This window comes from Calypte anna, chromosome 1 (genome assembly GCF_003957555.1).
Source record: "Calypte anna isolate BGI_N300 chromosome 1, bCalAnn1_v1.p, whole genome shotgun sequence".
Lineage (NCBI taxonomy): Eukaryota > Metazoa > Chordata > Aves > Apodiformes > Trochilidae > Calypte > Calypte anna.
In genome coordinates this window covers 195,855,530-195,879,721 of record NC_044244.1, presented here as the reverse complement: position 1 = coordinate 195,879,721, position 24,192 = coordinate 195,855,530, and the positions used below count along the sequence as shown (strand labels likewise).

The 24,192-nt window shown below is 41.7% G+C and overlaps 1 protein-coding gene across 2 annotated transcripts in view; it reads left to right on the top strand.

Annotated features, from left to right (window-relative positions):
* Positions 1-24,192, top strand: part of UVRAG (UV radiation resistance associated) — a 113,561-nt gene that overhangs the window by 45,180 nt on the left and 44,189 nt on the right. Inside the window, exons 7-12 of one of the 2 annotated variants that reach the window (XM_008495187.2) lie at positions 3,213-3,318; positions 7,463-7,589; positions 8,574-8,658; positions 9,114-9,201; positions 9,775-9,835; positions 12,382-12,547. In XM_008495187.2, the coding sequence (XP_008493409.2) occupies positions 3,213-3,318; positions 7,463-7,589; positions 8,574-8,658; positions 9,114-9,201; positions 9,775-9,835; positions 12,382-12,547 (633 nt within the window). The remainder of the gene's footprint in view (positions 1-3,212; positions 3,319-7,462; positions 7,590-8,573; positions 8,659-9,113; positions 9,202-9,774; positions 9,836-12,381; positions 12,548-24,192) is intronic. The other variant, XM_030460918.1, reaches the window with a different exon arrangement.

Below are 24,192 nucleotides of genomic sequence, written 5' to 3'. Positions count from 1 at the left end.
TGATCTTATTGTTACCATTTTAAAGCTTTGGGAGCAACAGTGAACATACTGGGATTGCAAGAAGGAAAACTGGTTGGCATCAAGGTAGTAAAGTTTAGCTATAGGGTTTTTATATTGCAAGAAAAGCCTGAATGATATTTGGCTTAAAAAGAGAAACTTTTCTTACTGACAACAGACTTGATTGCTGAATTAATCTGTGTAGCAATCTTCATTTGTTAGGAATATACCTTTAGATTCAGAGTCACCAAACTGCAGAAGTACCATAAGGTATGTTTGAGAAGTCAGTCTGAACAGGGATTTGTTCCTTATCTGTGGGCACTGGCAGAAGAACTTGGAGCTGTGATAAAATTTTGTAGGTTGTTAGCTGAGTATCACTGTGGGGAACTCAGGTGGCAAACGTGCCTTCTATCAATTGATCAGTTTCAGAAATACTTTTTCAAAGAGGATTCACCAGTCAGATTTTACTACCTAGATGTTGTGACTTGTGGAATTTATTCCTTATTCACTTTACAGATTAAAAAAAAAAATATTCTTCCAGCATCAAATTAAATGAAGGGATGAGAAAGGGAAAAGGAAAGGTTAGGAGCTTGATAGGCTTAAATTGTAGCTTTAAGTAAGACTTTGTTATGTCTGGAAAGAGTGCTCTGGACTTTTGGAAAGGGAAAAGCTGGAAACTGTTCAAGTAGGAAACTGAGACCTGAATGAGCTACAGGATGGTCAGCAAATCTTGGATTTGAGCCAGGTACCCATGTGTTACCCAGCCAGCAGCCTCAAGATGCATTTGGGAAGGTGTGAGGTGTAAGTAGGAGTTCCCAGTAGGAAATAAATGTTTTCAGGAGGTCTCAGTACTCCATTAGGGGTGTGAGGCTGAGTCCTGGGGTGACCCAGCACCCAGTGCTGGTGGCCTCAGCAATCTTTTTCCACCCTTCCAAGCAGAGCCATACTGCTTGATGTGTGATTTACATGGGGTAGATCTGGTCCAAAACAGCTCTTAGGCTGCATGTGCTCTGAGCAGTCTGGGGAGCTCTGAAGAAACCAATGGAATCACTTAGTGTAAATTCAAACAAAAACCTGCTACAGGGTGTAGTTTAGGAGAAGCAATAGCATGAAGGAGCTAAAGGTGTCTGAGGACTTAATATTCACTCAGAGTTATATCATCATTTGGATTGCCAGGAAGCTGAACATGAGCCAGCAGTGTGCCCAGGTGGCCAAGAAGGCCAATGGCATCCTGGGCTGGCTCAGGAAGAGCGTGGCCAGCAGGTCCAGGGAAGGGATTCTGCCCCTGTGCTCAGCTCTGGGGAGGCCACAGCTTGAGTCCTGTGTCCAGTTCTGGGCCCCTCAGCTCAGGAAGGAGCTTGAGGTGCTGGAGCAGGTCCAAAGGAGGCAAGTGGGCTGGTGAAGGGATCCAGCAGAGATGCTGTGAGGAGAGGCTGAGGGAGCTGGGGGTGTTGAGGCTGGAGAAGAGGAGGCTCAGGGGAGAGCTCATCACTCTCTGCAACTCCCTGAAAGGAGGTTGGAGCCAGGGGGGGGTTGGTCTCTTTTCCCAGGCAACTCTCAGCAAGACAAGAGGCCATGGTCTCAAGTTGTGGCAGGGGAGGTTTAGGTTGGAGATTGGAAAGAATTTCTTTCTGGAGAGGGTGATCAGGCATTGGAATGGGCTGCCCAGGGAAGGGGTGGATTCTCCGTGTCTGGAGCTATTTCCAAAGAGCCTGGATGTGGCACTGAGTGCCATGGGCTGGGAACCACGGGGGGAGTGGATCAAGGGTTGGACTTGATGATCTCTGAGGTCCCTTCCAACCCAGCCAATTCTATGATTCTATGATCTTAAAGTCCTAAATCACCACATTCTTTATTAAATATTACTGGCAGTGCTTGTTCCCTCTTCTCCATGTTGTAATCTCCTCTCTGTGCATTTGTTTGCTGGTCTAGGTGGTTTAGGCAGTGATTCACCAATGTGTAACATGTGTGTAACGTGCTGTTGAGGTGTCAGACTGGGGGAAGATGGTGTGAGGAGGAATAGTGCTTTGTGGTTACTCCCTCCTGGTTGTCTTGGTCTAACTTCATGCAGATCATTAAAAATTGCTCACCAAAAACTTTAAATGCTTAAACCTTAATGTTTTATAAATCTGGAAGAGATTAGAGAATGTAAAAAGAAGGAGCTGAGTAGCCTCTTCTCTTTACTCTGGTGCTTTGCTCCTTGGCTCCCAGCAAATTCATAGCCTTGCTTTGAGTTGAAATTCAGCATCCCTAAGAGGAAGCAGAGATTTTTAATACTGGCAAAGCAGAGATGGTGATTAAAGCACATCCTGAAGCAGGCTTGGGCTTTTCATGATGTTTGCCTGGCAGAGCACTGATGTCACACACCAGGTTATCTGACCACGTTTGTGCTGCTCTGATCAGACCTCAGTTGAGCAAAGTTGCCTGAAGAATATCCTTACAAAAAGAGAAGATATATGAGGTGAAACAATAAATAGGAAAAGTAAAGCCTGGGTTTGTAAGCCTTAAAAGATGGAGTTTCTCTCTGCAAACTAACTCATTTTTTTCTAATAAATAGGCTAATTTCCAAATCATGTTAATTTTAAGCAAGGTGTTTGTCTCTTATACCCCTTTTTTTTTGCCACAGCTTTCTTCTGCCTGCCTTTTTCTTTGTTTCCCATAAATACAGCAAATAATCAGTTTTCCCTCCTCACCCTAAAACCAGGGCTTAATGAGCAGAAACACATCATCATCTTTTCACACTTCAAACATGATTCATTTAAGAAAACCCATGGGTTAGTTATAGAAGGGCTCACGTAGCATCTTTGGAGTAGTTTGTGCTCTCAGCCTGGGTAGCTGTGTGTCATCTAAAGGTGTTTTTTTTTAAAAAAAAGAAAATGACCTGTGATAAAAATGCTCATGGTAACTCTCATGTGTGTTTCTTTCTTGATGTTAACAGTGTTATAACTGAACTGTTAGATGACATCTGTATAATTACCTGCTGTTTCCTAGCTTTGCCTCACAGGCATCTATTGAATTTAACAAATGAAAAAGACATTTGGTACTTGACTGAATTTAGAGACTAAATGTTTTGCTTTGAATGCTCATTTATAAACTGCAAGTTGTGACTCTTTTTTTAATGTTTTATTTCACAGTAGAAGCTGAGCTCACATTGCTGCTGGTTTGGAACCTTTAGTACTTAACCTTTAGAACTGTAATTTCTCTTCTCCTTACAGGCTTCACAGAGCCCAATGTGCAATTAAACAGACTCAGGTAACTGTTCAGAAGATAGGAAGGGAGATTGAAGAAAAGCTGAGATGTACATCTACAAGCAATGAACTGGTAAGTGTCAGGATTTAAAATCATATTCTGTTGGCTTAATGAAGCATCTGGCTGAAACATCTTGACCAGAACCTTGTTAACACTTAAAATCTTTATTTAAACCTGTGATTTCAAATGGGAACTCATCTGAGAAGTGTAATATGATGGATTTTAGATTTCTGTTTGTTACTCAGATCCTATTTTTACCTTTGTTTTGTGTGATTGCTTTTATACTGTAAAGGCATATGTGTCACACAGTGCACGAGAGAGATTTAGCAGGAAAAATAAACTTTTAATGATTTAGATAAATCTTGACAGGAAACTGTGGTGGACATAGAGTGAGGTGAGTCTACTGACTGGATCTTCTTGCACCCCTACTCCCTTTGGGTGAACAGAACTCAAGCAAAAGCTGTCAGTCAAGTGACACATTCATTTAAAGCAGAAATTTTATTAGATCTTGGAATAGCTTTTGACAGTTTGTTTTGCCTGTCCTCTTCCCCTTTCCAAAGGAAATGTCCTGGCACTGGTTTGTTCTCTTTGCCCAGAAAGGCTGAGTTCAGTTCAAAACAATGAATTGGCAGAACAAGAGTGGCTTGTGGTGCCATCAGTAACTTGATGTTCACTGGCACACGTCTGGTACCTTGTGTAGGAAAAGGCAGACTTGTAATTTGATGTTACTTTATAAAGTGAATTCTGGGTTGAGAGTATTCAGCTAACTTCCAGAACTGTCAAACTGGTTTCAAGGTTTGATAAAACAAACAAAAAAAAGGAATTTATTTTCCCACTCCCATTAGAGGGTTGCATTTTAAACAAAGAATCAAGGTTGTCAGCTTGTTTAAGAGACTGTATAGCATCCCTTGTGAGTGACTCCAACCCAGAGCTTCTTTGCCTTCTGCTGGTATCTTGGCTGTTAAAAAGCTTTTAACCATCTTTTTTCAGTTATGAATAACCTTGTCCCTCTGTGCAAAAGCTTTTCCTTTATAAATACTTGTAAGCAAAACTGTGAGAACAACACTAAAACCAAAACTGGCAATGATTGTACACGTGATGCAGCTTCTTAGTAACCATGGCCTGTGATGTAAGGAACTGGAAGTAAATGTGAAGCAAAGGGAAGAGTTCATCAGGAGCTGATTTCTGTTCAGGCATCTGTCAGTCAAGTGACACATTCATTTAAAGCAGAAATTTTATTAGATCTTGGAATAGCTTTTGACAGTTTGTTTTGCCTGTCCTCTTCCCCTTTCCAAAGGAAGTGTCCTGGCACTGGTTTGTTCTCTTTGCCCAGAAAGGCTGAGTTCAGTTCAAAGCAATGAACTGACAGAACAAGAGTGGCTTGTGGTGCCATCAGTAACTTGATGTTCACTAGCATAAGTCTGGTGCCTTGTGTAGGAAAAGACAGACTTGTAATTTGATGTTACTTTATAAGGTGAATTCTGGGTTGAGAGTATTCAGCTAACATCCAGAACTGTCAAACTGGTTTCAAGGTTTGATAAAATAACAAAAAAAGGGAATTTATTTTCCCACTCCCATTAGAGGGTTGCATTTTAAACAAAGAAACAAAGTTGTCAGTGTGTTTGAGGGGCTATATAGCATCTCTTGTGAGTGACTCCAACCCAGAGCTTCTTTGCCTTCTGCTGGTATCTTGGCTGTTAAAAGTTTTTAACCATCTTTTTTTCAGTTATGAATATCCTTGTCCCTCTGTGCAAAGGCTTTTCCTTTATAAATATTTGTAAGCAAAACTGTGAGAACAACACTAAAACCAAAACTGGCAATGATTGTACACGTGATGCAGCTTCTTAGCAACCATGGCCTGTGATGTAAGGAACTGGAAATAAATGTGAAGCAGAGGGAAGAGTTCATCAGGAGCTGATTTCTGTTCAGGCATCTGTCAGTCAAGTGACACATTCATTTAAAGCAGAAATTTTATTAGATCTTGGAATAGCTTTTGACAGTTTGTTTTGCCTGTCCTCTTCCCCTTTCCAAAGCAAGTGTCCTGGCACTGGTTTGTTCTCTTTGCCCAGAAAGGCTGAGTTCAGTTCAAAACAATGAATTGGCAGAACAAGAGTGGCTTGTGGTGCCATCAGTAACTTGATGTTCACTGGCACACGTCTGGTACCTTGTGTAGGAAAAGGCAGACTTGTAATTTGATGTTACTTTATAAGGTGAATTCTGGGTTGAGAGTATTCAGCTAACATCCAGAACTGTCAAACTGGTTTCAAGGTTTGATAAAACAACAAAAGAAGGGAATTTATTTTCCCACTCCCATTAGAGGGTTGCATTTTAAACAAAGAATCAAAGATATCAGCTTGTTTAAGGGGCTGTATAGCATCTCTTGTGAGTGACTCCAACCCAGAGCTTCTTTGCCTTCTGCTGGTATCTTGGCTGTTAAAAAGCTTTTAACCATCTTTTTTCAGTTATGAATAACCTTGTCCCTCTATGCAAAGGCTTTTCCTTTATAAATACTTGTAAGCAAAACTGTGAGAACAACACTAAAACCAAAACTGGCAATGATTGTACACGTGATGCAGCTTCTTAGCAACCATGGCCTGTGATGTAAGGAACTGGAAGTAAATGTGAAGCAGAGGGAAGAGTTCATCAGGAGCTGATTTCTGTTCAGGCATCTGTCAGTCAAGTGACACATTCATTTAAAGCAGAAATTTTATTAGATCTTGGAATATCTTTTGACAGTTTGTTTTGCCTGTCCTCTTCCCGTTTCCAAAGCAAGTGTCCTGGCACTGGTTTGTTCTCTTTGCCCAGAAAGGCTGAGTTCAGTTCAAAACAATGAATTGGCAGAACAAGAGTGGCTTGTGGTGCCATCAGTAACTTGATGTTCACTGGCACACGTCTGGTACCTTGTGGTACCTGGTACCTTCTTTAAACAAAGAATCAAAGTTGTCAGCTTGTTTAAGGGGCTGTATAGCATCTCTTGTGAGTGACTCCAACCCAGAGCTTCTTTGCCTTCTGCTGGTGTCTTGGCTGTTAAAAAGCTTTTAACCATCTTATTTCAGTTATGAATATCCTTGTCCCTCTATGCAAAGGCTTTTCCTTTATAAATATTTGTAAGCAAAACTGTGAGAACAACACTAAAACCAAAACTGGCAATGACTGTACACATGATGCAGCTTCTTAGCAACCATGGCCTGTGATGTAAGGAACTGGAAGTAAATATGAAGCAGAGGGAAGAGTTCATCAGGAGCTGATTTCTGTTCAGGCATCTAGTGTTGAAGTAGCATTATCTCCACTAACTGCTTGAAAAAGTGAAAGCTGGCAGAGTTCTACACAGTGACAGGGTCTGGTAGTACTTAAGACTTGCTCATCAGTGTGTCTGCTTGCTCCTTCAGGCTTTAAGTGCCAATAGGCATATGACTGGACTGAAGGGATGTGTCTGCTCTTTCCTAATCTGAATCTGTCTTCAGTTATTCTCAATAAGGATCTGTTAAGTATGGCAGAGATTCCTTCCTTAAAACAAAAAGACACTTGTTATAGAAAATTCTGCTTCACTATGAAAATGAGAGCATAACTCAGTGGAGACAGTGCATCAAAGAGGGTTCTTTTAAATACAGAAGTAGATTCATTGTAGGTACAAGACAACTGCTAAAACTTTGAGAGAAGGGATCTTTTGAATGTAATTGTCTGTGATGACATAACCTGCTTCTCTCTACATGTTCTTCCTTTAGTATCTTTTTTTCTCATCACCCTGAGGCTGGAAATTGGATCTAATAGTGCAGCTCAGACATCTCCAGCCCTTTTGCAGCTCCCTGCTTCAATTCAGTGTCAGCTCCTCATTGCTCATCTTCCCCCTTGCTGCTGAGCCCTTTGCCAGGCAATGCTCATTGCACTCGTGTTCTGCTCTTAATCTCCATGTTCTTGTCGTGCAGAAGCTTCCTCCCACTTCTCCTTCCTCTCTTAATTTCTGTCCTGGGCTGGGTTGCATCACTGAGCACAGGAGAGGGACAGGAGGAACAAGCACTGTGGGACACAGCTGAGTTTCTCTCCTTCCAAAGCAGCCAAAGGATTAATCTTTGGTAATCTATTTCCTGGGGTCATTTCTGAGCTCAGCTTGTTCCACTTTTCCCTTCCCTCCTATTATGGAACAGCTTGTGTGCAGAAAAAACTTCTGGGAGTTTTTTGGGGTTTTGCTTTTTCAATCTTATTTTTCTTCCAATAGAAAAAGGAGAGTGAATGTTTACAGCTGAAGATCCTGGTGCTACGTAATGAACTGGAGAGGCAGAAGAAGGCCCTTGGTCAAGAAGTAGCCTTGTTGCAAAAGGAAAAAAATACTTTACATGACAGAGGCAAGTGTAGAATCATTACTGCTTCTCTTTTAGGTGTTCATAATTCACTGATCAGAAGAGTAGTCCCCTAACTTTTAAGATGGTGACCAACATTAAGATGTGGTTGGTTTTTTTTTTTTTGGTTTGGCACTAATATGCTTTTGTCTTTTCTTTAGATAGTTTAAACTTTACAGCCAGCTATAATCTTTCACCATCTGTGTTATACGGAATTCTGGTGTCCTGTCACTAAAAAAACTTCTTAATATATTAAAATAAAAAAAACTTCTTAATGTAACACCTCTCTGAAGCAACCTTATATTAATTAGAAATGTATGAAAAAATCAGAGGAGTGCACTACACTCTAGTGCACAGTGGCTGATTGCCAGCATGTTATAATGTCATGAGGGATGTTACTGTACCTGTGATTAGGAGCCCATTTAAAGTGTTAGAAGACAAAAATCCCTCTTAATAGCTTCTTATAAGAATGAAAGGGGAAATGCTCTGTCTTCTTGGTGTTTTATTTTACTGGGAAAGTGTCCAGTAGTAAGTGCTCCATCACTGTTTCTTTGGAGCTCACTAGAGACCAAGCTACATGAATATTTGGTTTTGTTGCAGGACTTTTTGGGTTGTTTATTTTGATACTGAGTTGAGTCTAAAATAATTAATCACTGTGAAAAATAAGGTTTTACCATTAACTTAAATCTATCTGTGCAAGTTTTGAGATGCCTTAACTGACACACACCTCCACTGCTGTGGACAGAAGTGAAGCAGCTGTTAAATGAGAGTGAGGTTTTGTTGGGTTTTATTGTTGTATAGTACAGGAAGAGTTTTGTCCCTCCTGCTCTTTCTGTCACTCCCCAGTTTGGCAGCCTAGCTTGGAGAATGGGCATTTAAAAGTAAACAGGGGATTATTACCAACTTTATGGCAGTATCCAGTTTTAAGATTTCAGATAAAATACTTAATACTGATTTTTTTTTTTCCTCCTGGTTCCTCATGTTGTTTAGAAAATGCATTTGAGGCTGAACACCAGAAACTTCAAGAACATAATGAATCCCTGAATGAGTTAAGAAAGGAATGCACTGCTAAGAGGTAAAAGGGCCTGTGCTTTTTCTGTAGTTGGAAAGGAAACACAAGCTTAAAAGTTGACCATTTAAAATGGGACTCATGCCACCAAATTCTTCCTAATGTCACCCCAAAACATCTGTTAAGACATCTCTGCTACAATTTGTAGATATTTAAAGTGCCAATTTACAGTGGAGATTCCAGAACAAAACAGATGCTTGGTTGCACATGTAGACTATGATAGAACTTTTAGGTATGTTCTGGAGAAACACAGCTTGGTGAGATTTAATTAGTCACAATATTCCTATAATCTGAAGTATAACTGAAAAGAAACCACTTACCTCTCTCTTCTGGTTTTTCTTTTTGGACTTAGGTCTTTTGGGGTGGGAATACTTGGGAAAATTCACAAGTGATATGAGGCTTGACATCTTTACTTAAAGTTTTTGAAGAAATTAATGACTTTGGGATTTCTCTCCCTAAAGAGAACTGTTTTTGAAGACGAATGCCCAGCAGACTATTCGATGCAAGCAGTTGCTGTCAGAGCTATCCTATATCTACCCTATTGATCTGGTATGTTTTTCAAAGTCTAAAAATCTGCTTAATGTGTAGAGAACTCCATATTTATTACATTTCAAACAAATACCATGTTTTATTCAAGATGAAATTTGCTCTTCTCATGCTGTTGTTTCCAGCTTTTTCTTGGGTTTGATTGCAAACCTCATGGGGAGGGGACTTATGCCAGCATCTCTTACTTCACTATAATAGTAGAATGTCTGTAGCTGTAATTTAATGTAATTTAATGGATACTTTCCATTTTGTTTATAATTATGTAAAGTAACACTGGTAGTAGCTGAACTTTAACAGAATGCACATAGACAGATGTGTCACATATTTGATCTCCAAAACCTTTTGTGTAATAAGTTATGATGAAGCTTTTCCTTCTTTTAAAAATTTGCTTTTATTTCTGAAGTAGCCAGAATGGGGATTAAACCACTGTGTCAGGTCACTCTGGGCTTCACTGAACATTTAGTTTTGTTTTTTTTTTACAAAAATGCTTTGTTGTCATCAGATTCTGTGCAGGTTTCTGTTTTCTGGATGTTATTGTTCCATTCTCACTTTCCATTGTTGATTTTAAACTTACAGAATGATCAAAAGGATTACTTTGTTTGTGGAGTCAAGCTTCCTAATTCTGAAGACTTTCAAGGTAGCTGGATATTCTTAATTGAGTTGTTACAGTTGACTGCCTCTAAACTACATAAAATTAACAGCTAGCAGTAGCTTAGCATCCAAACTTCTGACTGGAAAGATCCAGACTTGAAGAAAACTTCTGCATTATTTATTCTACTTCCTAGCTGGTGCTAAGGAAGTTACTGTTGGCTTTTAAGACTCAATACTGGAGCAGGAACAGGTTTCCCAGAGAGGCTGTGGAGTCTCCAGCCTTGGGGATGCTCAAAACCCAACTGGGCACAGTCCTGGGCAACTCTGCTCTGAACCATGCTATGTCTACAAAGTTTCTAGGGGTGCCTTCCAAATTTAGAGATCCTGGAAAATATCTGTGGCTGACCTAAAATTCCATTGTGGTTAATTTCAGTCCAGCACTGATCTCCACTTGGTTTTCTGTTGATGAACTTCTATAAAGTCATTAAATGGTTTTGGTTTCAAAGGACCTTAAAGATCATCTAATTCCAACTCCCCTGCACGAGCAGGGACACCTCCCACTAGACCAGGTTGCTCCATGCCCCATCCAACCTGGTCCTGAACACTTCCAGGGAGATGGCAGCCAGAGATTCTTTGGGCAACACAGGCCAGTGTCTCACCACCCTCACAGGAATTTCTTCATTATATCAAAATCTACCCTGTTCCAGAGGTATTCCCTCTTCTCCTGTCATTACATGTCTTTATAAAAAGGCAGCAAAAATGCCAGCAATTATCTTGCATAAGTACAATGTTAAAATTTCCTGTTGTAAGGAGTTTTATGGCAAGTCCAGCTTCACTGGAACAGGTTGCCCAAGGAAGCTGTGGCTGCCCCATCCCTGGCAGTGTCTCAGCCCAGGTTGGATGGGGCTTGGGGTGGTCTTAGTGGGAGGTGTCCCTGTCCCTTCCAATCCAAACCATTCTCTCTGTCTGGGATTCTTCTGCATATGGGTTTGTAGGGAGAGGACAAAGGGGAAATGGTTTCAGACTTGAAGAGGGGAGATTTAGGTTTGACACTAGGAAAAAATTCTTTAACTTGAGGGTGGTGAAACCCTGGAACAGGTTTTCCAAGGAAGTTTTGGCTTCCCCATCCCTGGCAGTGTCTCAGCCCAGGTTGGATGGGGCTTGGAGCAACCTGGGCTGTGGGAGGGGTCCCTGCACATCCAGGGGTTGGAACTGGAGGAGCTGGAAGGTCCCTTCCAACCCAAACCATTCTGGGATTCTATAATTCTACTTTAGCTGCCTACAATCATCTTGTTGCAGAAGCAAATACATAATATTCCTGTCCCTAAAGCAGCTGCTCATGTAGTGCTGCATTCATCTGCAAATATTCAACATCAATTGGAAATTCATTACAACCCCTTGAGATCCCTGTACATACTCACTCCCTGAGGATTGGGTGAAAGCCTCAAGCCATGGTCTAACTCTTTAAAGCCACTCTATAGGTTTTAACTTGTGCTAACAAAATGTTTATTGACTGCTAAAATGATGGAGAAATAATCTGTAGAACAAATCATTTGTCAGTATGACAAATACTGGTGTGCTGCTTTGTTGTTCTGATGGAACTAAATGTGGGTTATGAACTCAATTTAGTCATTCTTGAGAAATCAGTGGCATGAATCTTTTGCCCCATTTTCACTTAACTGGTGTTGATTCTTTATGACAGAATTGACTATTAGAGTGTCTAGAAATTGTGTATTATGAGGAAGAAATAACTCAGCAATCCATTTAAATACACAGTTACATGTTAACTGGTTTTCAAATCTATCATATTTCAGACTCCTATAGTAATATTTTGGAAAAAATGAGGCATCTAAAGTATCAAAAAAAATTAATTCCTTAAAATTTGCAGCCAATGTTGAATTCTTTTTCAAAATTATTGTATTTGAACACTATTTTAAGCCATCTTAGAAGGTGGTCCTCTGTTTAGCTGATTTCTCAGGACTCCCATGTGCCTCAGAAGAGAGGACTCTCATGTTGTTTGCACTGCTGTGTTCATTTCCAAAGAAGAAAAACAGAAAGGAAAAGCCCTTAGGTGGCTGAAAGATGTAATTTCAGTCACAAAACCTGTGTGTATTCCTGACAGGTGAACTTTTAAGGTTGAACCCTTAAATATCAAATGGAAAAGAAGAATTTAAAACAATGGGTTAATCTGAGTTCTTCCTATTATTGGCAGGGAGCAGAGTTCCTACCCTGGGGTCAGTGTTTCTCCAACTGATGTCACTGATGAATAAATTCAGGGAGGAATGCAGCTTTTCCCTGACCTTGCCATACATATCAGCTACATCTAGAGAAATGCAGAACATTTAAGACTTGAATTTTTCTCTTGGGAATTTTGTTTCCCTTTTCCCAACTCTTCTTTACCATCCCCCAGCCAAATGACAGGGGGAATAAACCAGAACTGCGAGGGCTTGGAATTTATTTCAAACTTGCAGCTAGGATAATTTCTGATACTTCACTACCAGTATCATTCTCTAAGCACTAAGAATGAACTTGTCCTGAGCCTGCAGTGATTAAATAATGGATTAAATAATGGAATCTTTCTCTTATTGACAGCAAAAGATGATGGAAGCATTGCTGTTGCCCTGGGCTACACCGCTCACTTGGTTTCGATGATATCCTACTTCTTACAAGTGCCACTCAGGTATCCCATAATTCACAAGGGCTCCAGGTCTACAATCAAAGATAATATCAATGACAAACTGACAGAAAAAGAGAGAGAGTAAGTATGGCATAAAGATGCTTATGGACTTTTTTCAAACCAACAAAACCATCACAAAACTCCCTCTCAATGCTTTCGGGTAGTGGTAAAGTAACATGGAGTTGGAAGTTGCTTCTTACTGCTTTCAGGAGCTGTGGGACAGTCACTGGAGTTTCTCCCACTGGAATTCTGTGATGTCATAGTGTAGTTCAGCTTTGTCATTCTAGGTCTGTTGGCAGGACAAATTACTATACGTTTGGCTTCTCATAATGACAGAAAAATGAAAATAATGTGTCTTATAGGTAAGTTTTGGCTGCTGGTGGGGAAACTTGTGATTTGTACTCAGCACTGGTGAGGCCACAGCTTGAGTCCTGTGTCCAGTTCTGGGCCCCTCAGCTTAGGAAGGAGATTGAGGTGCTGGAGCAGGTCCAAAGGAAGCAACTGGGCTGGGGAAGGGATCCAGCAGAGATCCTGTGAGAAGAGGCTGAGGGAGCTGGGGGTGTTGAGGCTGGAGAAGAGGAGGCTCAGGGGAGAGCTCATCACTCTCTGCAACTCCCTGAAAGGAGGTTGGAGCCAGGGGAGGGTTGGTCTCTTTTCCCAGGCAACTCTCAGCAAGACAAGAGGCCATGGTCTCAAGTTGTGCCAGGGGAGGTTTAGGTTGGAGATTGGAAAGAATTTCTTTCTGGAGAGGGTGATCAGGCATTGGAATGGGCTGCCCAGGGAAGGGGTGGATTCTCCGTGTCTGGAGCTATTTCCAAAGAGCCTGGATGTGGCACTGAGTGCCATGGGCTGGGAACCATGGGGGGAGTGGATCAAGGGTTGGACTTGATGATCTCTGAGGTCCCTTCCAACCCAGCCAATTCTATGATTCTATGATTCTATTTGCTAGTGGTTGTGAGAATACACTGCACATAGCAAGTGCAGCTTCACTAAGGAGTTACTGGCAGTACTGGAGTAGTGAATGATAAACATGAGAAAAAAAGGATTTTAATTGAGTGAAAAAAAGCACTGTAAACATTTATTAAAAAGCAACAACATTTAACGGAGAAGTTTTTATTTGTTTTTTAATCATTGTTCAATATGTAGCTACATTATTGCTTTTGTGCTACCAGGAAACTGTCTTGCTGTCCTGAAATCCACTCTCTGAATACATTCTCCTGTGTTTTGGCTCCTTGCCTGTTTTCTCACTGTCTTCTGCACCTGTGTGCTCTAACATGAAAATTGTGGCAATTATGGTTTAAGCTTTATTTCTGTAGCCTGCAGCCACAGAACTCAAAATGCAGCATTGCCCAGCTGTGGGAGGGCAGCTTCTCCACTCTGATCCTCTGCCTGTATAGAACCAGTGACTTTTTTTTTCCATGTGCATGGTCTGAAAAGGGAGAAAAAGAAATGGTAGAGGGAAGGGGAATGTGAGGAAAGTAGCTGTCTCTATTGACATGAAGCCTGTAAAAAAAACAAAACAACACCACAGACCACCAAATCTCTTTTTGGAAATAGGCAGAATATTATATTTTAGCACTAATTCCTAATAGTCCAAATCAAGATGGGGATACTGACAGGACTGGGGTGCTTGGAAGCATCTGATTTCTCTTTGAGCTGAGTGACTTGTGCCAGGAGAGCAGAGATAACTTGCCTTAAGAGTTAAACTCACAGAGGCCTTCCTGTTTTGACACAATAAAATATGACTTTCTAATTAGGTCTGCAAATTAATTTTGATACTGGTCTAATAACTTGTCCAAACACTTCCTGGGTAGCTTGATAGAACATTAATCTGTTTTGCTTCAGTTTAGTTCTCTAAGCATATGTTCAGACTCCTTCCTGTACATCACTTGCAGAAGGGTAGCAAAGGAGAACATTTATATCTGGAAAACAAATTTCTGAGGAGTTAGAGCTGCCTGTGTGTGGGTGTATAAAGATTAAACCAATTTCCTGTTGTCTGAGACAGATTGGAAGGCTTAGTCCTTTAGGCTATAGCCTTGCAGACCCTCATGACTTAATACTTTATTTCACAATAGATTTCTGAAAAGGAGAAGTTTAGCTAAGTATATGAATCCCTGTTGGCCCATTTACCTGTGTTCTGCAAGATTTTTTTTCAGGATTAGCTCCTGCCTGAGATCTTCTCTTCCCAGCAATTGGAGAGTCAATCCTACCAACTCCCAAAGGATTTCAGTTGCTATAGAAAACCTCAAATGTCATAACTTGCAGTTTTCTTTCTGAACTAATAGCTCATGTTTCTCACCTCTTCCTAACTGAATTGAACAGAGCAATTAACAAGCATCATTAAATTTCTTTATTTCAGTGACCTGTCCTTTAGCAGCTTTCAAAATCCAACATAAACTTTTGAGTAATTACAGTGAGGTTTTCTCTATACTTGCAGCACATAGAATCATGATTATTGACTAGGTTAAACATTTTAGTTGGCTTTGTACATTTTTCCTGGGCTTCAAGGTTGTCTGAGATCCATATTAAGACCTTCTAAAAATCATCCATCAGGGAAACAGCTGATGTTTTCACTCAAGAGCAATTTCATCAGTGCATGTGTTTGTTTTTAATCTCACATAGTATAAATATGTTACTTCACTGTCAAGTTTCTGCACCAGCTCTTTAAAGCCCTTATTTATAAGATGATTAAATATTTTGAGAGCTTTTGGAATGTAAGTTACCTTTGGAAAACACTTTATCTGCTTCAGATTTGTTTGATCTGATGACCCAGGTCACTGAAATCTCCAAGTTCTTGTAGCAATATTCAGTTCTGTTTGCTGCAGTTAATGTTAAGTTGGAATTTAGGAGTCTACAAAGAGGTAGAAGGCTGTGGTGAGAACTACTTGTGTCTGGCCACATTGCTGAAGGTAGAATGAGGTCTAGAACTCCAGCCAGAGGCACACAATATATGGTTAGCTTTGGAATTGTAGAGACATCAGTGATTATATTCTATGCAATAATTGTTCCCTTCTTGTATTCCATAAAACAGTTTCAGTACTGCTAAAAGTCAGTAAGTTTTCCCCTAAAAATCTACTTTTATGACTTTCTAAACCACTTAGGAAAGGCAAAAACCTAATTTTTACTCAAGATCTCATTAATTGCACCACTTCAGTGGTCCCTTTCAGCATCTCCAGAGTGCATCAAACATTTAGGAAGAAAAAGTACCATTCCTCAAATGTTCTGGAGTCTGAAAGATATCAAAGCAAATCTGTCTGGTTAGTAGCTTGAGAGAGGTTCTCCTCCCCCTCTGCTCTGCCCTGGTGAGGCCACTTCTGGAATATTGTGCCCAGTTCTGAACCCTTCAGTTCCAGAAGGACAGGGAACTGCTGGAGAGAGTCCAGGGCAGAGGCACCAAGGGGATGGAGGGAGTGGAACATCTCCTGGTGAGGAAAGGCTGAGGGAGCTGAGGGGCTCTTGGAGAAGAGGAGAAGGAGGGGTGAGCTCAGGAATGTTTATAAATATGTAAGGGGAGAGAGCCAGGAGGATGGAGCCAGGAGCTTCTCAGGGATGTCCAGTGACAGGACAAGGGGCAATGGGTATAAACTGGAGCACAGGAGGTTCCATATAAATATAAAAGCACTTTACCCTGTGAGGGTGAGGGAGCCCTGGCCCAGGCTGCCCAGGGAGGTTGTGGAGTCTCCTTCTCTGGGGACATTCAAACCCGCCCTGAATGTGTCCCTGTGTCCCCTGCTGGAGGTGACATCTAGACCCCAAGTTTGGGGACTGGGTTCTTGGAGAGCAGAGAAGGGAACAAGGGCCCTGGGGGTGCTGGTGTGTGGAAGGATGCCCAGGAGCCACCAATGTGGCCAAGGAGGCCAATGGCACCTGGGGGCACTGAGAAGGGGGTGGTCAGGAGGTCCAGAGAGGTTCTGCTCCCCCTCTGTGCCCTGGGGAAGCCACATCTGGAATCTTGTGTCCAGTTCTGGGCCCCTCAGTTCCAGAAGGACAGGGAACTGCTGGAGAGAGTCCAGGGCAGAGGCACCAAGGGGATGGAGGGAGTGGAACATCTCCTGGTGAGGAAAGTCTGGAGAAGAGGAGACTGTGAGGGGTGACCTTGTTAATGCTCATATGTAAGGGGTGAGTGGCAGGAGGATGGAGCCAGGATCCTCTCAGTAATATCCAGACAGGACAAGGGTTAAGGGGTGCAAGCTGGAGGCTTGGAGGTTCCATGTAAACATAAGGAAAAGCTTTTTCACTCGGAGAGAAGCAGAGCACTGGCACAGGCTGCCCAGTGAGGGTGTGCAGTCTTCTCTGGAGACATTCAAACCCACCTGGATGTGTTTCTGTGGGACCTACAGGAGGTGATCCTGCTCTGGCAAGGGATTGGACTCAATCTTTTTGAGGTCCCTTCCAGCCCCTAAGATTCTGTGGGACAGCAGCATGTTGTTCCCTCCAGTGACAAACATGCTTGCTGAATAAACCACCTAAATTCCTTGGCACTGTTTTTCTGGAACTGAAACCCAGCACTTCATCACATCCTCATAAACAAGGCAAGAATGCTGAGATGAAACTACTTCTGATATTTTTCTGACACTTATCAAGCCCTGCGCTCAGGGCTTCTGTGAGCCTGCTCCCACATTTGTAAATAAAAAATAGCTTTCAGTTTAGAGCAAAATAAGGAGTGTTAGGGCTGGAGTGAGACCTACTTTGTGATATTGCCTGTGTTGGTGTTGCTGCTGCTCTTGTCCTGGTTTATAGATATTCTTCCATTCAGTTCTTCTTTTTGAATGCTGAGAGAAGCAGCTCTGGAAGAGGTTGTTCAGGGCAGTGGTGGAGTCCCCATCCCTGGAGGTACTGAAGAGCTGTGGAGACAAAATATTTAGGGATATGGCTTAGTGAAGGTCCTGTCAGGGTCAGGTTAATGGTTGGACTCAGTTATCAGCCTGGAGAAGAGGAGGCTCAGAGGAGACCTCATCACTCTCTCCAACTCCCTGAAAGGAGGTTGGAGCCAGGGGGGGGTTGCTCTCTTTTCCCAGGCAACTCTCAGCAAGACAAGAGGCCATGGTCTCAAGTTGTGCCAGGGGAGGTTTAGGTTGGAGATTGGAAAGAATTTCTTTCTGGAGAGGGTGATCAGGCATTGGAATGGGCTGCCCAGGGAAGGGGTGGATTCTCCGTGTCTGGAGCTATTTCCAAAGAGCCTGGATGTGGCACTCAGTGCCATGGGCTGGGAACTGCAGCAGTAGTGGATGAATGGTTGGACTTGATGATCTCTGAGGTCCCTTCCAACCCACCCGATTCTATGATTCTATCATCAGGGTCTTCACCAACCAAAGTGATTCTGTGAAGTTCAACCTCTCACCAATTAAAGTTCATTTTTCCATCTGAGAGCTGCTGAATCTTTTTAAACAACAGCAGAATCCTTGTTACTTTTAAAGTGAGTACAGTGAAGCACTTATGGCATCTGTGGGGGAGTCTTTTGGCATCACTGTTGACTCACAGCTATGCTGGATTGCTTCCCATTTTATAACAAACTTCACATGATGATTCTCCAACCAGTTAGATATTTGAGAATACTCATTTCATCAAGTCACATTGGACATCTTGGAAATATGCATACATCTCTAAGTAAAATTGCATTCTTTGGGGTTTAATCACCTTTCTGGTACCCTGCATGTCTCTGAATATGTGAAATATGCATTCAGAACAATTGGTGTTGTGTTTTTGCATTCTCATTCATGCTGTGTCTTTTAAAAGGTTTTGCAAGAACTCTTTACTTCACTGCTTCACTTTACTTCACGTGGAAACAAGAAGAGTTTCAAGAAATAGTTTTGCTATTGTTGCTTCTCCGTGGTATTAAGGAAAAATTAAATACTGTGTGTGTTGTGCTCTGGCCATTATGTTCCACCAAAATGTGTTAAGGGGGGAGTAGAAAAAGAATAGCAGAAAGAAAGTAATCACCTCAAAGTCATATTTCAGATTGGGGATAAAACACTGAAGTGGTAGCATACATAATTTAAAAAAGCTGTTCTGTTTGAAAGGCAAAAAAGAACCTTTTTTGTTTTCAGGCAGAGCTGGTGAAGTACACACATTCATTTCCTAGCTGTCTGGTCTCAAAGAGGTGCTATTTTTATTGTGTTGCATGTGTCAATAATGAGCTTGTTGCCACCTACTGTATAAAAATCATAAATATACTGACAGTTAAAAAGAAAATTAAACCAAAAAAAAAAGAAAAGAAAAAAAGAAAAAAACCCAAACAGGTGTGGAAGAAGCCTGATACACTTTGGTTTATTTTTTTCAGGAATATTTGATATTGGCTGACCTAAGATAACAGTAAAACACTGTAAAGGTTTTCTTAGCATTTTATAGTCTATAGAAAGGTTTAAGCTCTTTTTTTTCCCACTCTGCTGGACAAGTACAGACACCAATGGGCTGTAGGAAACACAGACAGCTGTGATGCAGTCTAAAGCATCTGCATTCAGAGGCATTTAACCTCTCTGCAGTTCTGTTCTGGGGTTTTTCATGTACCTCAGGAACCAGATAGTTGTGTGAAACAGCAGGAGGAGGAGGGAAGTTGTGTGTGTGCTGCCATATACCTGTGGCTTTAGATACCAAGGAATTTTGAAGAATTGAACTGGACTGAAATTAAACCTCAGGAGAAATAAATATTGAGAAACAATTAAGATATTTGGGGGGTGAGGAGAGAAAGAAATAGCTTCAACTGCTTGAATTTCCATTTAAAGTAACAGTATTGAGTGATAGTTGAAGTACTTGCAGACGACACTAAGCTGGGGGGTAGTGTGGATCAGCTGGAAGGCAGGAGGGCTCTGCAGAGGACCTGGACAGACTGGAGATTGGGCTGATCCCAATGGCATGAGGTTCAACACGGCCAAGTGCCGGGTCCTGCACTTTGGCCACAACAACCCCATGCAGCGCTACAGGCTGGGGACAGAGTGGCTGAGAGCAGCCAGGCAGAAAGGGACCTGGGAGTCTGGATTGCCAGGAAGCTGAAGACGAGGCAGCAGTGTGCCCAGGTGGCCAAGAAAGCCAATGGCATCCTGGGCTGGCTGAGGAACAGCGTGGCCAGCAGGTCCAGGGAAGGGATTCTGCCCCTGTGCTCAGCTCTGGTGAGGCCACAGCTTGAGTCCTGTGTCCAGTTCTGGGCCCCTCAGCTCAGGAAGGAGCTTGAGGTGCTGGAGCAGGTCCAAAGGAGGCAAGTGGGCTGGTGAAGGGATCCAGCAGAGATGCTGTGAGGAGAGACTGAGGGAGCTGGGGGTGTTGAGGCTGGAGAAGAGGAGGCTCAGGGGAGAGCTCATCACTCTCTGCAACTCCCTGAAAGGAGGTTGGAGCCAGGGGGGGGTTGGTCTCTTTTCCCAGGCACCTCTCAGCAAGACAAGAGGCCATGGTCTCAAGTTGTGCCAGGGGAGGTTTAGGTTGGATATTAGAAACAATTCATTTCTGGAGAGGATAATCAGGCATTGGAATGGGCTGCCCAGGGAAGGGGTGGATTCTCCATCCCTGGAGATATTTAAAAAGAGACTGGATGTGGCACTCAGTGCCATGGTTTAGCAACCGCAACGGTGGTTCAAGGGTTGGACTTGATGATCTCTGAGGTCCCTTCCAACCCAGCCAAATGAAATGAAATCAAATACTTGTTAGTTTTGAATTAAACCTGTGCAAGTTATTTGCAATTTGAATTTTTGAAAAAATCCCTCTATCATTAGAGTGGGAATGATCTAAGTAGGAATGCTAGGTAGTCTCCTTATTAATTCCCTGACTTGCCTAATTGGAATGGCTTCTAGTCTGTCTGGTTTTGTACATTATGCTGCTTATGATGCTGCCTGAACACCTTCTCTTGTCACTAGGAAATGCTGTGTTTGCCTCTACTATGTTCTCTTAGAAAACAGGAGCAAAACATATGCTGTATTTGCAGCTGAAAGTCATAATTCTGATCCTGAAATAGTTTTCCAGAAAGTATTTATGTGCTGTGGGGTTATACATCAAAACTGTATTTTTCTGGAGCTCAGCTTCATCGTTATTGCAAAATTTGAGCATGCCAGGAGATTGTAATTATTAGGAATTTTTTTGGTCTTAATATTTAATGTAGGTGGATGTTCTAAAAGTTGCTGTTCTGAGCTAGGATTGTGAAGATCTGCTGCCATCAGGGTTATCTGGAGGCCGAGTCTGAGTGTGTCCAACCTGTTGTATCACAGAGGCACTGCAGTGCTTGAAAAATACCTGGAATCCCCTGGTTGCTGGTACCTTAAAAAGCAGTTTAATTTCTTTGCTGCAGCCCATGTGGAAAGTGTAAAGGCATAAATAGGAGAAAACAGCTCATTTTTCACAGGGATTAGGAGTCTTTTAGAGCACATCAAGCCTGTAACACAGCTCCCTTTGTTGGATATTCAGAATACTTTTGTATTCCTTAAGGATGCAAAGCCATGAGTGAGTTTATCCTGATACAGCTTGTGTACAGCTCAAGCTGATCTGCAAGTGCAGGACTGGACGTGGTGAATCTTAACTCCATGCCTTGCTGATTGAGACTTGAACTCAAACCAGCAAGTTGGTTAAGCCAGTTTGAGATGTTTTTAATTAGTCTAAGGAGCTAAATTTCAGAGAAGTGGAAAAGCTAAGAATAGCTGGGCCAGATGTGCTTTTAATCTGCACGTGTTAAAGCATTAATTTGATCTGTTGCTGTTGAATTTTAGACATCCTCCTTTGCACTACTAAAGAAAATTTCCATTACATTGTGTGTATTAAGTCATGCAAACTAAATTACTGACAGTTCTAATGCAAAAAACTTCATTTCTCAGGCCTGTAATTAAAGAAAAGTTTATATCCAAACCAGTTCTGCTGCAAGATTGCTTCCTAAAATTACCTTTCTCTGTCCTTGAATTTTTTTAAGTGTGGCAAAGCCAGATTGACAGAAAAAGCAGAGATGGCAACCAGGCATGTAGAGTAATTTTGGAGCATTTAGAAGCCACTTGTTGAATGAAAGTAGCCTAAAAGTGGTTCTGACTACTGCTGCCTTGCTCCTGTTTGGAAGAGGAGGAAAATCAGTCTCTGAGCTGTAGTAGAGTTACTGCAAGCAAAGGTGCTTATTGCTCTGTGCCTGGTAACAGATAAGCCACTTTCAGCCTGAAAAATCATGGCACCAGCAAGTGAAGGATAACTTTTCAGTGACATTAACTAATGAAAATTTCCATTACATTGTGTGTATTGTCATACAAACTAAACTACTGACAGTTCTGATGCAAAAACCTTCATTTCTCAGGCCTTTAATTAAAGATAAGTTTATATCCAAACCAGTTCTGCTGCAAGATTGCTTCCTAAAATTACCTTTCTCTGTCCTTGAATTTTTTTAAGTGTGGCAAAGCCAGACTGGCAGAAGAAGTAGAGCTGTCAAACAGACCTGCAGAGTGATTTTGGAGCATTTAGAAGCCACTTGTTGAATGAATGCAGCCTAAAAGTGGTCCTGACTACTGCTGCCTTGCTCCTGTTTGGACAAGGAGGAAAATCAGTCTCTGAGCTGTAGTAGAGTTACTGCAAGCAAAGGTGCTTATTGCTCTGTGCCTGGTAACAGATAAGCCACTTTCAACAAAGCAGCCTGAAAAATCATGACCCAGGCAAGTGAAGGATAACTTTTCAGTGACATTAACATCTTCCCACTCCATTGAGAAGTCTTTAATCATGGTAGGTACTTTGGCTGAGATAATCAAATGGCAGCTTTGGGAAGAAATCTTGGCAGCAGTAAATCAGATGGAGGGAGATGGTTTGTTGAGAAATCTAATAGCTGTCAAAGCAAAGTTGATTCTTTGGGGTAGATTGAGTGTGTGTTAAGTGTTCAACTTTATTGCTCAAAGAATGCTTTTTGCCATGAACTTATCTTGAACTGTGTTTTTACATCCCACATTCTTAAGGATATTTAGCTAGAATCCGGGGGTTATTTTATTCTTGGTCACCACTTTTCCCATCACTTGGTCACCAAATATTACATCAGGTGTTCTTGAAGAAATTTACATGCTGTTAATACTGTTGCTGGAAACTAGAAGCTTTTTACATGCTCCTGCCCAGTCTGAGCAAGCCACTTTTGTTTACTGCAGTAGATGAGGGACCAGTGACCCCAGACATCTACAGCTGAGAAATGTTTCTGCAAAGACATAGTAGTCTGAATTTACTCCCCTTGGAACACTATACTCCTGATGAGATTATTTTTCAAAACATTACTTCATTTTTCAATAAGCAAGGACTTGACCTGTAGAAAGTGCCCTCTAGTTAAAAAATGAGCCTTCAGTGGCAGGGAGATTTCAAGTTCTGATAGTGAGGTTGTCTGCTCTCCAGATAATCCTGGTGATATCCATCGTGGTGTATATGTAGCAAGCCTTGAATTTAAGCTGAAAAACCTTCTGGGAATGCACAAGCTGCAAGAAGCCATCAGTATCACTTGTTCCATGGATTGCTAGCTGTGTTTTGGAGGTGTTTGATAGTGTTATTTGCTGAATTGGTAGAATGAGACTCTCTTGTAGAAATTGGTGAGTGGCTCACTGAGAGCTGCCTGACTTTCATCATCTGGGTCTGCTTTCTTTTCCTCTCTGCAGCCTCCACAGATTTTGTACATTCTCTAAAAGCAAGGTCACAGCAGTTTCTTTTTTTAATAGAGAGATGGCAATGCCTCTGCTTTCGATTATCTTCTTGTTGAGCTGTTCAGACAAGTATTTTGCAAATACTTCTCATAAAGTTAAACTGCCAATATGTTTTTCTTTCCCAGTAAAATAATTATCTTTGCATTGTGTAAAGCTTGAATGAAGATATGTTGTTTTTTTTTTCCCTTGGCAGTCTGTATTTTTGTCATCAAGTTTGTTTTACAACTTCAGCTTGTTCTCTCAATTAGGAACTAAACACCATACAGCAATCAAATCTGAATTCACTTGTGATTTGTGAATCATACTCATGGCTTAATCTCATCTCTAACAAAGCAAAATACACACTCATAATCTTTTTTTTTTTTTTCCCAGTCTTTCCATTTGGTTTCAGTGTTGCTCACCCATTGGAGACCTAACTTTTTAATTTTAAAACTTTTTCCAGTCATGCTGATTTTTGGCAGGTTAGTTAGCTCTTCCTGGTAGGCCAGCAGTCACCCTAAGGTCAGTTAGTGGCCTCCACCATCAGCTGGTGACTTGATCTCAGAAGGCTCAGAAGTGCTTAGAGATTAGGAAGAAATTCTTCACTGGGAAGATGATGAGACACTGGCCCAGGTTGCCCAGAGAAACTGGGGATGCCCCAAAGCCAGGTTGGATGGGGCTTGGAGCAGCCTGGTCCAGTAGCAGATATCCCTGCCCATGGCAGGAGGATGGAACTAGATGATCTTGAAGGTCCCTTCCAACCCAAACCAGTCTGAAATTCTATGTTGTGTCTCTAGAATTAAGAAGTCAAGGCAGTTTCATACAGTTCCTTTGTAGTTGTCTTTCTTCCAACAAGCACTCAGCTGCTTGAGTCCTGCTTGAGAACTGTGCTGGTCTCTGAAGCTGATCTAACCATGAGGTGGTTTCTCTGAGAAGGAGAAAGGTTTTGAAGCTGTGCAGCCAAAGCTTCTTGTGCTTTGGTCTTCTGGTTGGAAGTGTTGGGTATTTTGGTGCCTGGGGCTCCTGAGCAGCCTAATTATCCTAATACTTGATTCAAAGTGTCCTTGGGAATAATGATTTTAAGTGAACTGCCTGGACAATTGTATTCAGTCTCACTTAAAAGGC